Source organism: Myotis nattereri, assembly GCF_964212035.1.
Source record: "Myotis nattereri genome assembly, chromosome: 2".
Lineage (NCBI taxonomy): Eukaryota > Metazoa > Chordata > Mammalia > Chiroptera > Vespertilionidae > Myotis > Myotis nattereri.
Window position 1 is genome coordinate 104,904,391 of NC_138076.1, and position 14,200 is coordinate 104,918,590.

The following is a 14,200-nucleotide window of genomic DNA, read 5'->3' on the forward strand; positions in this document are numbered from 1 at the left end:
TTTAGTTTATCCATTCATTGGAGATTTTGGCTATTTCTACCTCTTGGCTATTGTGCATAACACTGTTCCATGATCATGGATGTACAAATATCTGCACCCATCCTAGTTTCAACTGAAAAAGATACAAAATATAACAATATACATATTTAAGTCCATTAAAATTAGGCAGACATTATTCATCTATTTTATTTAAAATTAGATTCTAGCTGGATTATTTAGATTAATTAATTAAATAATTAATATAGATGAATTCATTCATTTTAATTCATTAATTAAATTATTTAATCAATTTATTGAGAGGGCAGAAATATAAATGAGATAATGTTCTTGAGCTTAAGGCTCTTGCAGCCCAGTTAGGGAAGTAAACAAGAAAGCCAGTGCAGCAGATTCCCTTATCCACAGTTTGGTTTTCTGTGGTTTTAATTACTTTCATTCAATGGTGGTCCATAAATATTAAATAAAAATTTCCAATAATGAATAATTCATAAATGTTAAATTGTGCAACATTCTGAGTAGCATAAATAGATTTACCATCTTGCTTTGTCCCACCCTGGATGGGAATCATCCCTTTGTCCAGTGTATCCATACTATGTACTTTCCCACCCATTAGTCACTTAGTAATTAATCCAGTTATCAGAAAAAAAGAGGAAGAGAGGGAGAGAGAGACAGACAGAGAAAGACCATATTCACATAACTTTTATTATAGTATGTTGTTATAGTTATTCTATTTTATTATTACTTATTAAAGCTTTTATTGTACTCAATTTATAAATTGAAAATTATCGTATGTATGCACATACAAAAACATAGTAGATATAAGGTTTATTACTACCAATGGGTTCAGGCATCCATTGGGGGTCTTGGAATGTATCCTCCATGGATAATGGTGCACCAACTGTACTGAAAAAATGGTAATTAGCCGAAACCTGTTTGGCTCAGTGGATAGAGCGTCGGCCTGTGGACTGAAAGGTCCCAGGTTCGATTCCGGTCAAGGGCATGTACCTGGGTTGCGGGCACATCCCCAGTAGGAGATGTGCAGGAGGCAGCTGATCGATGTTTCTCTCTCATCGATGTTTCTAACTCTCTATCTCTCTCCCTTCCTCTCTGTAAAAAATCAATAAAATATATTTTTAAAAAAATATATATATATAGTAAAAAAAAAATGGTAATTATTAAAATGCTAATCTACACAGTGCGCCATGGGAAAACTGAGAAGGACACTTAAAGCATTCAAGATGGCTTCTTAGATAACACTGGAAATGAACCTGGGAACATCAATGGGATAGTCTCTTTAGAGATTGGAAGAATGGGACAGAGAATTGTTCTGGCTAAATAGAAAAGTTTTAAAATTAATTAAGTCTGGAAAAAAAGGGAAAAAATGGCGACTGGCAGGAAGGTAAGGAGGGAGAGAGTGTGAGAGATCAAGGAAGTGATAGAGGAGTGTGTGGACCTGTGTGGTGTGTGTGTGTGTATGAGCTAGGGACAGTTAGATTCTGCAGGTCTTCTAAGGGGCTGATAAACCGGGCAGTCTTAGGCGATGGAGCCCTGGTCCCTGCGCGGACACTCCTGGGCAGCCAGCACGGGCACAGCGACCACTCCATCTTGGGAAACAGAGCTGCTTGAGACTAGGATCCTGGCCTCAGCACCACCCAGTCTGATCTCAGACACATACCAGGACCCTGCAGCCACTGGGGACAGAGACCTGTGACCACAGCTACAGACCTGCAGACACAGCAGATCCGTGAGTCACAGAGCCCATCCCCCTCCCTGCACGCTTGCGGGCAGCTCCATAGTAACTGATAGACCTACTCCTTACCCGAGCCTCAGTGCTGCCACAGGAACTTTAGCTTGGAAGTGCACAACCACCTTGGAACTGGTCCCGCGTAGTGCCCACTTTAGGAGCCCTGGGCTGGGAGCAATCACATGAACACCAGGAATTTGTCCCGCATAGCCCGGGCCCAGGGAACCCGACTCTCTGGGCAGCACCAAGCACCAGGGACTTGACTGTGTTTCTTATCACCTGCGCCTGAGATCCTGATTCCCTGTGCATTCATACTAAGAGCCAGTGACTCCAATTCTTGGTGCAAGGGCACACAGGGACCCTGATTCTCAATGAGAGGTCGTGCAAAGCAACAGAGAACCTGATACTGGATTCTTGGGGAACTCTGACTCCTGGCGCACGCTAGGGGGCGCTGATTTTCAACACGCTCCAGGGCGGGTCTCTGTTTCAGCACAGTGCAGGCAGGGTCCCTGATTCTAATGGCGGGCACGAGGCCACATTGAGCGCTGGCAACACTGACTCTGAGCGGGCCTGGTTCCCACCAACCCACAACAACCACACATCTTAGTGTCAGAGTTCTTCAGTGACACTAGTGTGGTGTGAGGCTCCCACTGCACACGGCCCAGGCCCACGCAACTCAACGTTTGAACCATCGGGAGATAATCAGAATGAAGAGATGACACAAAACCCAGAGGAAAGACAATGAGGAGTCACCAAGAAAGGTAATTAGTGAAATTGAAGCATGCAACATCATAGAAAAAGAAATCAGAGTAATGGTTGTACAATTCATTCACCGGATGGATGAGAAAATCAACAACCTATGCAAGAATCAGGAAGAAATGAAAAGGGATATAGCTACAATCAAAAACACCATGGAAGGTTTCAACAGTAGACTAGAAGAAGCAGAGGACCGAATTAATGATTTAGAAGATAAGGTAGAGAAACAAGCTCAATCTGAACAGCAACTGGAGAAAAAAATTAAAAAGCAGGAGGAGAGCCTAAGGGAGTTTTGGGACAACATGAAATGAAGTAACATATGCATAATAGGGCTGCCGAAGGACAAGAAGAGCAGCAAGGATTAGAAAATCTATTTGAAGAAATAATGACAGAAAATTTCCCAGCTATGGGGAAGAAAAAAGTTACACAAGTACAGAGAGTCCCAAGCAAGATGAATTCCAAAAGACCCACACTAAGTCACGTCATAATTACAATGACAAATCTTCATGACAAAGAGAGAATCTTAAATGCTGCAAGAGAGAGACAGAGAGTTACCTACAAAGGATCCCCCATCAGATTATCAAATGATTTCTCAACAGAAACACATCAAGCTAGAAGGGAATGGAAGGAGGTATACAAAGTGTTGCAAAGCAAAGGACTGAATCCAAGAATACTACATCCAGCAAGACTATCAATCAAAATTGAAGGGGAAATCAGGAGCTTTGCAGACAAAAAGGCTAAGGGCTATCACTACCAAGCCAGCAATGCAAGAAATGCTAAAAGGAATGCTGTAAAATGAAGAAATATAAAGGTAAGAAAGAACACAGGCACGAAAATAGAAATGAATCCAAGCACATACCTTTCAATAATAACTTTAAATGTAAACGGACTAAACACTCCAATCAAAAGACATTGAGTGGCTGAATGGATAAAAAGACATGACCCAGGCTCGCCATACTCTGTGGCGGCGCCCAAGTCTCGCTCTGGCCGCAGTTAGCGGAGTCCGGGCTGGAGCAGGCACTGCAATGTCTCAGGCTGTGCAGACAAATGGAACTCAACCATTAAGCAAAACAGGGAACTCAGTTTATAGGAATTACAACGAACACCTCAGGAGGCAATAACGGATGGCTTGGAAATTTTGGTTTCCCCTCGAAGTCTACACAGCGAATTAATGTGTCCAATTTGTTTGGATATGTTGAAGAACACCATGACTACAAAGGAGTGTTTGCACCGTTTTTGTGCAGACTGCATTATCACAGCCCTCAGAAGTGGCAATAAAGAATGTCCTACATGTCAGAAAAAGCTAGTTTCCAAAAGATCACTAAGGCCAGACCCGAACTTTGATGCACTCATCAGCAAAATTTATCCAAGTCATGATGATTACAAAGCTCATCAAGAGAGAGTATTAGCCAGAATTAATAAGCACAATAATCAGCAAGCACTCAGTCACACCACTGAGGAAGGACTGAAGATACAGGCCATGAACAGACTACAGCGAGGCAAGAAACAACAGATTGAAAATGGCAGTGGAGCAGAAGACAATGGTGACAGTTCTCACTGTAGTAATGCAGCCACACACAGCAATCAGGAAGCAGGGCCTAGTAACAAACGGACCAAAACATCAGATGATTCTGGGCTTGAGCTTGATAAAAATAATGCAACAGTGGCAACTGATCCAGTAATGGATGGTGCTAGTGAAATTGAATTAGTGTTCAGGCCTCATCCCACACTGATGGAAAAAGATGACAGTGCACAGACAAGATACATAAAGACTTCGGGTAATGCCACTGTTGATCACTTATCCAAGTATCTGGCTATGAGGTTAACTTTAGAAGAACTTCAAAGCAAAGGAGAATCAAACCAGATGAACTTTGATACAACCAGTGAGAAGCAGTATACCATTTATATAGCAACAGCCAGTGGGCAGTTCACTGTATTAAATGGCTCTTTTTATTTGGAATTGGTCAGTGAGAAATACTGGAAAGTGAACAAACCCATGGAACTTTATCATGCACCCACAAAGGAGAACAAATGAGCTTTTACTAAAACCAATCTGCATAATGAACTTTTTTAATAGCCTATTTCTTTATTATTAAAGATGTATCATCATTACTTTTATCTTGGATATTTTGTTCAACTTTCTTCCTGAGCCAGCCTCATTTATACTCTTAGGATCTTTTCCCCTTAATTTAAGATTTCCTTTTTGGATGGGACTACAGTTATTCAGAACCTTTCTTTCCTTTTAAAAATATATCTAAGTAATAAGTCTTTACAAAGTATGGTTTCATTTGGAGCACTCTTTGACCCAGGAATTTTCATAATTTTAGATTCTTTTTTTAAAAATCTCACCTGAGAATATGTTTTATTGATTTCTATAAAGAAGGGAGAGAGAGAAACATCAATGTGAGAAACATTGATGGTTGCCTCTTGTATGTGCCCTGACTAGGGTCAAAGCTGCAACCAAACAAAAGAAAAAAAACTAAAGTAAAAAAATGACCCATATATATGCTGTATACAAGAGACCCACCTCAGAAAAAAGACTCACATAGACTGAAAGTGAAGGGATGGAAAAATATCTTTCAGGCAAATGGAAATGAAAAAAAAAGCTGGGGTAGCAATACTTATATCTGACAAAATAGACCTCAAAGTGAAGGCCATAACAAGAGATAAGGAAGGCCACTTCATAATATTAAAGGGATCGATACAACAAGAGGATATAACCCTTATAAACATATATGTACCCAATGCAGGAGCACCCAAATACATAAAAAACCTCCTGGAAAATAACAAGGGAGAGATCGACAACAACACAATCATAGTAAGGGACTTAAACACACCACTGACATCACTGGATAAACCCTCTAGAAAAAAATCAGCAAAGAAACAGCAATCCTATATGACTCACTATATCAGGTGGACTTAACTCACATCTTCAGAACATTTCACCCCAAAGCCATGGGATATACGTTCTTCTCAAGTGCACATGGGACATTTTCAAAAATAGACCACATATTGGGTCAAAAGCAAAGTCTCCCCAAATACAGGAAGATTGAAATCATGCCAAGCATCTTCTCAGATCACAAGGGCATAATATTAGAAATAAACCACAACAAAAACAATCCAAAAAACTCAAACACTTAGAAGCTGAATAGCATGTTACTAAATAATGATTGGGTTACCAATGAGATCAAAGAAGAAATTAAAAATACCCTGGAAACTAATGACAATAACAGTACAACAACCCAAAATCTATGGGACACAATGAAAGCAGTCCTGAGAGGGAAGTTTAAAGCACAACAGGCCTATCTAAAACAAACAAACAAACAAACAAACAAACAAAAAAACAAAAACAAGAAAAAATGGTAGCAAATCATTTAACTCTACAACTCAAAGAATTAGAAAGAGAACAACAAAAAAAGCCCAGAGTGAGCAGAAGAAAGGAGATAATAAAGATCATAGCAGAAATAAATGACATAGAGACCAAAAAAAAACAATACATAAAATCAATGAAACAAAGAGCTGGTTCTTTAACGGATAAACAAGATTGATACAATCTCTAGCCAGGCTCACCAAGAAACAAAGAGAAAGGACCCAAATAAACAAAATCAGAAATGAAAGCGGAGAAATAAAACAGACTCCATAGAAATACAAAGGATTGTTAGAAAATACTATGAACAACTCTACTCCAACACACTAGACAACCTGGAGGAAATGGACATATTCCTAGAAAAATACAACCTTCCAAAACTTAACCAGGAAGAATCTAAAAATCTCAATAGGCCAATAACTATGGAGGAAATCGAGCAATAATCAAAAAGCTTCCAGCAAACAAAAGCTCGGGGCCAGATGGCTTCACAGGGGAGTTTTACCAAACATTCAAGGAAGACCTAAAACCTATCCTCCTCAGACTATGTCAAAAGATCCAAGAAGAAGGAACACTTCCCAGCTCATTCTATGAAGCCAACATCACCCTAATCCCAAAACCAGATAAAGACAATACAATGAAAGAGAATTATAGGCCAATATCCCTCATGAACATAGATGCCAAAATCCTCAACAAAATCCTAGCAAATCGGATCCAGCAGTACATCAAAAAGATCATACACCATGACCAAGTAGGATTTATCCCAGGGATGCAAGGATGGTACAATATCCGCAAATCAATAAATGTGATACATCACATAAACAAATTGAGAGAAAAAAACCACATAGTCATATAAATTGATGCAGAAAAAGCTTTCGACAAAATTCAACACCCTTTCTTGGTAAAAAACTCTCAGCAAGGTAGGAATAGAAAGATCATACCTCAACCAAATAAAAGCCATATATGACAAACCCACAGCCAACATCATAATCAATGGGCAAAAACTAAAACCATTCCTCCTAAAAACAGGAACCACACAGGGATGTCTCCTCTCACCACTCCTGTTCAACATAGTACTGGAAGTACTAGCCATTGCGGTCAGACAAGAAGAAGAAATAAAAGGCATCCAAATTGGAAAAGAAGAAGTAAAACTGTCCTTATTTACAGATGACATGATACTGTACATAGAAAACCATAAAGACTCCATCAAAAAAGTACTAGAGTTAATAAATGAATTTGGCAATATAACAGGATACAAAATTAATGGCAAGAAATCTAAGGCATTTCTTTACACCAATAGTGAACTTACAGAAAGGGAGACTAAAAAAGGAATCCCATTTACCATTGTACCAAAAAAATTAAGATACCTACGAATAAACTTTACTAAGGAGGTAAAAGACTTATATGTGAAGAACTACAGCACAGTGAAAAAAGAGATAGAGGAAGACATAAACAGATGGAAGAACATACCGTGTTCATGGATTTGTAGAATCAACATCATCAAAATGTTCATACTACCCAAAGCAATCTATAGATTCAATGCAATCCCCATTAAATTACCAGTGGCATGTTTCACAGACCTAGAACGAACGCTCCAAAAATTCATCTGGAATAAAAAAAGACCTCAAATAGCTGCAGCAATCCTGAGAAAGAAGAACAAAGTAGGTGGGATCTCAATACCAGATATCAAACTGTATTACAAAGCCACTGTTCTTAAAACAGCTTGGTACTGGCACAAGAACAGACATATAGATCAATGGAATAGAATAGAGACCCCAGAAATTGACCCAAACCACTATGCCCAATTAATATTCGACAAAGGAGGCAAGAGTAAACAATGGAGTGAAGACAGTCTCTTCAATAAATGGTGTTGGGAAAATTGGACAGATACATGCAAAAAGATGAAACTAGACCACCAACTCATACCATACACAAAAATAAACTCAAAATGGATAAAAGACTTAAACGTAAGATGGGAAACCATAAAAATACTAGAGGAATCCACCGGCAGCGAAATCGCAAACATATGCCGAAGGAATTTCTTCTCTGATAATGTTCCTAGGGCAATTGAAACTAAAGAGAAAATAAACAAACGGGACTACATCAAAATAAAAAGCTTTTGCACAGCAAAGGAAACCATCAACAAAACAACAAGAATACCCACTACGTGGGAGAACATATTTGCCAATGATACCACCAATAAGGGTTTAATTGCCAACATTTACAGGGATCTCATGAAACTTAACAAAAGGAAGATAAACAATCCAATAAAAAAATGGGCAACAGACCTAGATAGACACTTTTCAAAAGAGGACATATAGAAGGCCGAAAGATATATGAAAACATGCTCAAAGTCACTAATTATACGAGAGATGCAAATCAAAATGACAATGCGTTATCATCTCACACCTGTCAGAATGGCTATCATCAACAAATCAACAAACAACAAGTGTTGGAGAGGATGTGGAGAAAAAGGAACTCTTCTGCACTGCTGGTGGGAATGCAGACTGGTGCAGCCACTGTGGAGAAGAGTATGGAGCTACCTCAAAAAACTAAAAATGGAACTCCCATTTGACCCAGTGATCCCAGTACTAGGAATATATCCCAAGAAGCCAGAAACGCCAATCAGAAAGGATATATGCACGCCTATGTTCATAGCAGCACAATTCACCATAGCTAAAATTTGGAAACAGCCTAAGTGCCCATCAGCGGATGAATGGATTAGAAAACTGTGGTACATATACACAATGGAATACTATTCTGTGGTAAAAAAAAAAAAAAAAGGAACTCTTGCCTTTTGCAACAGCATGGATGGAACTGGAGAGCATTATGCTAAGTGAAATAAGCCAGTCAGAGAAAGATAAATACCACATGATCTCACTCATTTGTGGATTATAGAGAACAACATAGATTGATGAAAAGGGACAGACCCAAAGACTGAGAAACAGCAATCAGGCTATCAATCCCCAGAAGGAAAGTAGGGGAGGGCGGGGGTAAGGGGAAGAGATCAACCGAAGGACTTGTATACATGTATATAAGCCAAACCAATGGACATGGACAACAGGGTGATGGGAGCATGAGTGTGCGGGGCGGGGGGGGGGAGGTTGGGAGTGAGTGGGGGGGATGAGGACACATTTGTAATACCTTAACTAATAATAATAAAAAATATGAACTAGGAAAAAAAAAAGAGGCTGAGGCCAATCAAGGATGATAACCATCAGAATGCAGGCAGAGGAGGCTCTCTGGAGGCTTTTGAGTCCTAGAAGGAGATCTAGGGCTGGGGCTAGGAAAAGCAGACTGTGGTGCACATCTTGGTCCTTTCCAAAGGCATCAAGCACCAACGGGCTGTGGATTGCTGATAGTCCCAAATAGGGTACTCATGGCCAATCAGAAACAGAATTTGACATTGTCCTGCAGTAAAGATTGGGAGTCATAGCAGATATACCTAATACATAGACACAAACCCAAATAGGCAGCCTAAATGGGGAGATAAATACACAACCCTCAAATGAAACAAAAAGAGAATTCTCCAGAAGAAAAGATAAATGAAATGGAGATAAGAAATGTATCAGATATAGACTTCAGAATAATGATGATAAAGATGCTCAACAGCATGAGAAATGATATAGTACCTATGAAAATGAAGTCAGAAAAAAAGAATGACATAGCACTAATAAAGAATACATTGGAAGGAACACACAGCAGATAAGGGGAAGCTGAGGATTGGATCAGTGAATTATAAAACAGGGTAAAAAAAAAATCACTCAGCCGAAACCGGTTTGGCTCAGTGGATAGAGCGTCGGCCTGTGGACTGAAAGGTCCCAGGTTCGATTCCGGTCAAGGGCATGTACCTGGGTTGCGGGCACATCCCCAGTGGGAGATGTGCAGGAGGCAGCTGATCGATGTTTCTCTCTCATCGATGTTTCTAACTTTCTATCTCTCTCCCTTCCTCTCTGTGAAAAATCAATAATATATATTTTTAAAAAATCACTCAATCAGGGAACCAAAAAGAAAAAAACAATTAAAGAACAGGAGGACAGCTTAAGGGAGTTGTGGAACAAAATAAAACATAACAATATTCACATAATTGGAGTGCCAGAAGTGGAAGAAAGCAAGCAAGGAATAGAGAATATGTTTGAAGAAATAATGGCAGAAATTTTCTCTAACCTGGTGAAAAACTCACACAAATTCAGGAGGCACAGAGAGTCCAAAGCAAGAAGAACCCAAACAGGCCCATGCACAGACACATCACAATTAAAATGCCAAAAATTAAAGACAAAGAGAGAATCTTAAAGGCAGCAAGAGAAAAGAAATTTGTTACCTACAAAAGAGCTCCCATAAGGCTGTCAGCTGATTTCTCATAAAAAACTCTAGAGACCAGAAGGGAATGGCATGAAGTACTCAAGGTTAAGAAAAGCAGGGCTCTAAAATCAAGAATATTATATTCAGAAAGGCTATCATTAAAATAGGTGGTGAAATGAAAAGCTTCCCAGACAAAAAAAATAAAGGCTAAAAGAATTGATCACCACCAAACCAGGACTGCAAGAAATGCTAAAGGGACTATTGTAATGAAATAGAATACAATTACTATTGTAATTGTAAAGAAATAGAGAGAGAAACATAAATATACAGAATTAAAATGGCAATAAATAAGTACCTATCAATAATATCCTTACATGTAAATGGATTAAATGCTCCAATCAAAAGACATAGGGTAGCTGAATGGATTAAAAAAAACCTGACACAATCATATGCAGTCTAAAAGAGACCAAACTCAGAATAAAAGACTCATACAGGATGAGAATGAAGGGATGGGAAAATTTTTTCCAGGTAAATGGAAATGGAAAAAAAAACACCCACAAAACCTGGGATAGCAATTCATATCTGACAAAATAGACTTCATAATGAAGGTGATCACAAGACATAAAAGGTCACTACATAATACTACAGGGATTGAACCAACAAGAGGATTTAACCCTGATGAACATATATGCACCCAATATAGGAGCACATAAACATGTAAAAAATCTTCTAGAGGATATTAAGGAAGAGATTGACAGTAATACAGGCATAGAGAGGATTTTAACAGCCTGCTGACTTCACTGGATAGATCTTCCAGACAAAATAGTAACAACGAAACAGTGACTCTAAATGACACATTGGATCAGATGGGTTTAATTGAAATTTATAGAATATTTTACCCCAAAGCTGAAGAATATACATTCTTTTCAAGTGCAGATTGGTCATTCAAAAATACAGATCACACATTAGGACACAAAACAAGGCTCTGCAAGTTTAAGAAGATTGAAATCATATCAAGCATCTTCTCAGATCACAGTGGAATAAAATTAGAAATCAACTACAGTAAAAACACTCAAAAACATTCAAACACATGGAGGCTAAATAGCATGTTATACAACAATGAATGGGTTAGCAATGAGATCAAGAAATAAATAAAAAACTTCCTGGAAACAAATGAAAATGAACACACAATAACTCAAAATCTCTGGGACCCAGCAAAAGCAGTACTGAGAAGGAACTTCATAGCACTAGAGGCCTACCTCAAAAAACAAGAAAAATTAATAATAAACTACTTAGCCATGCAACTTAATGAATAAAAAGAATAACAAGAGAAGCCCAGAGTAAGTAGAAGGAAGAAAATAATAAAGAGTAGAACAGAAATAAATGACATAATAAAACAACACAAAAGATCAATGAAACCAAGAGCTGGATCTTTGAAAAGTTAAACAAGTTACCGGATTCATCAAGAAATGAAGAGAGAGACCCCAAACAAATAAAATCAGAAATAAATGTGGATAAATAACAACTGACACAACAGAAATACAAAGGATTGTAAGAAAATAGTGTGAGCAACTATATGCTGACAAGCTGGACAACTTGGACAAAATGGACAAATTCCTAGAACAGTACAATCTCCCAAAACTGAATCAGGAAGAATCAGAAAATCCAAATAGGCAAATAACAACTGATGCAATTGAAACAGAAACAAAACAAAACAAAACAAAAACACAAAAAAACCCTCCTAGCAAACAAACGTCCTGGTCTAGAGGGCTTCACAAGGGAGTTTTACCAAACATTCAAAGAAAAACTAACATCTGTACTCCACAAACTATTCTAAAGCTCTTTCAATGTGGCCAGCATTACTCTAAGTCTAACAGCAGATAAAGATACCACAAAGAAAGAGAATTACAGGCCAATATCCCTGATGAACATAGATGCTAAAATCCTCAACAAAATATTAGCAAATCAGATCCAGCAATATATTAAAAAGATCATACACCATAACCAAGTAGGAATAATTCCAGGGATGCCAGGCTGTTATAATATTTAAAAACCAGTAAATGTGATACATCACATAAACAAATTGAAGCACAAAAATCACATGATCATAGCAACTGATGCAGAAAAAAAATTTGACAAAATACAACACCTATCTTTGATAAAAACTCTCAGGAAAGTTGGAATAGAGGGATCATATCTCAGCATAATAAAGGCCATATATGACAAACCTAAAGTGAACATCATACTCAATGGGCAAAAACTAAAACCATACTCCATAAGAACAGAAACAAGACAGGGATGTGTGCTTTCACCACTCTTATTCAACACAGTACTGGATTCAACATAGTACTGGAAGTCCTAGCGACAGTGATCAGACAAGAAGAAGAAGTAAAAGGCATCCAAATTGGAAAGGAGGAAGTAAAACTCTCATTATTCACAGATGACATGATAATGTACATAGGAAAACTCTAAAGACTCCACCAAAACCCCACTAGATTTAATAAATGAATGGCAATGTAGCAGAATACAAAATTAACACCCAGACATTCCTGCATTTTTATATTCTAGAGGACTGGTGCACGAAATTCATGCGAGGGGGCGGGGGCGGGGGATGTCACTGAGCCCGGCCTGCACCCTCTCCAATATGGGACCACTTGGGAGATGTCTGACTGCTGGGATCAGGTCTAAACCAGCAGTCAGACATCCCTCTCACAATCTGGGACTGCTGGCTCCTAACCGCTCGCCTGCCAGCCTGCCTGATTGTTCCTAACTGCTTCTGCCTGCCAGCCTGATCGCCCCCTAACTGCTCCCCTGACAGCCTGATTGATGCCTAATGGCTCCCCTGCTGGCCTGATTGCTCCCACTGCCCTCCCCTTCCAGCCTGAACACCCCCAACTGCCCTCCCCTGCTGGCCTGATCGCCCACAACTGCCCTCCCCTGCTGGCCCAATTGGCCCCAACTGCCCTCCCCTGCCTGCCTAATTGCACACTACTGCCCTTCCCTGCCATGACCTGCCTCCTCCACTGGGACCCTCCTCCTCAACACGAGATGGCAGAGACACTGGGACCAGCCTCCTCCAAGCCACACAGAGCCATGGGACCCCCAAGTCTCAATGCGTGGAGCAGCCACTGGGCCCTGCTTTTGCTGTGTGTGTGACCATGTTGTGGCAGCCATCTTGTGATGACATCGCACGAGGGTGTCGCATGGGGGCATGACGCCACCAAGGCTTTTATTATATAGGACTAGTGACCTGGTGCACGGATTCGTGCACTCTGAAAGGAAATTAATAAGAAATATTTTAATATCACTATTCATCCTTTCTCTATAATAGAAAGAAGTGTCAGAGATGAAAGAAAATTAGTAAAATGTATATGAAAATAATGTATAAATTAATTAATAAATAAACAATAACAACAACAACAAAGACAGGATATAAAACCAACAAAAACATGACATAAAAACAACAAAAACATGATATAAAAACAACAATGATAAACACAATGACTGATAAATTGATTAAACTTATTCCAACACTGAGGCCAGTGTCAGACAGGGACAAATCACTTCTTGGAATCAGAACAACCTCTCCTCTGCAGATCCTGTTAATACTTCAGCTTTATGTTAGGTCACAATCTTTTGATAATAAATCTAGTGCCATTACAAAGACCCAATTTACTAGTAAGATTTATTAGGAGCACCTACTTTCAATTCTAATTTATGACACGGCATTCCCAAAGGAGTGATACTTTCAAGAAATTTGATGGAAAAATTTTCATTTTGGGCATCATCCATTGAATCTAGTATTATTGTTGATTACACTGTTATCTCTGAGTGTTAATTCAATATCTGTTCCCCAGCCTTTTTTCACCATGTGGGAAAAGAATAGGACACATCATTGCATGAAATGTAGGAAACAGGATACTGATTTGTTTCATTTTAGTGGCATTCGGATTATTGGGATCTGGTTTGCAATGAATGATCAAGTCCCTTTCAAAAGGAGGTCCTCCATCTTCGTTTCTGAATATGACGGCAACTTG

General features: G+C 39.0%; 1 protein-coding gene and 1 long non-coding RNA gene across 2 annotated transcripts in view; one reads left to right on the top strand and one right to left on the bottom strand.

Annotated features, from left to right (window-relative positions):
- LOC308513440 overlaps nucleotides 1-14,200 on the bottom strand; it is a 62,621-nt gene that overhangs the window by 24,343 nt on the left and 24,078 nt on the right. The gene's annotated exons all lie outside the window — the stretch shown is intronic.
- Nucleotides 3,523-4,532, top strand: LOC308513439 (E3 ubiquitin-protein ligase RING2-like; the record flags this gene model as incomplete). Its single annotated transcript, XM_081083505.1, is given in 2 exon segments — nucleotides 3,523-3,585; nucleotides 3,588-4,532. Coding segments are annotated over 2 exon segments (1,008 nt in total).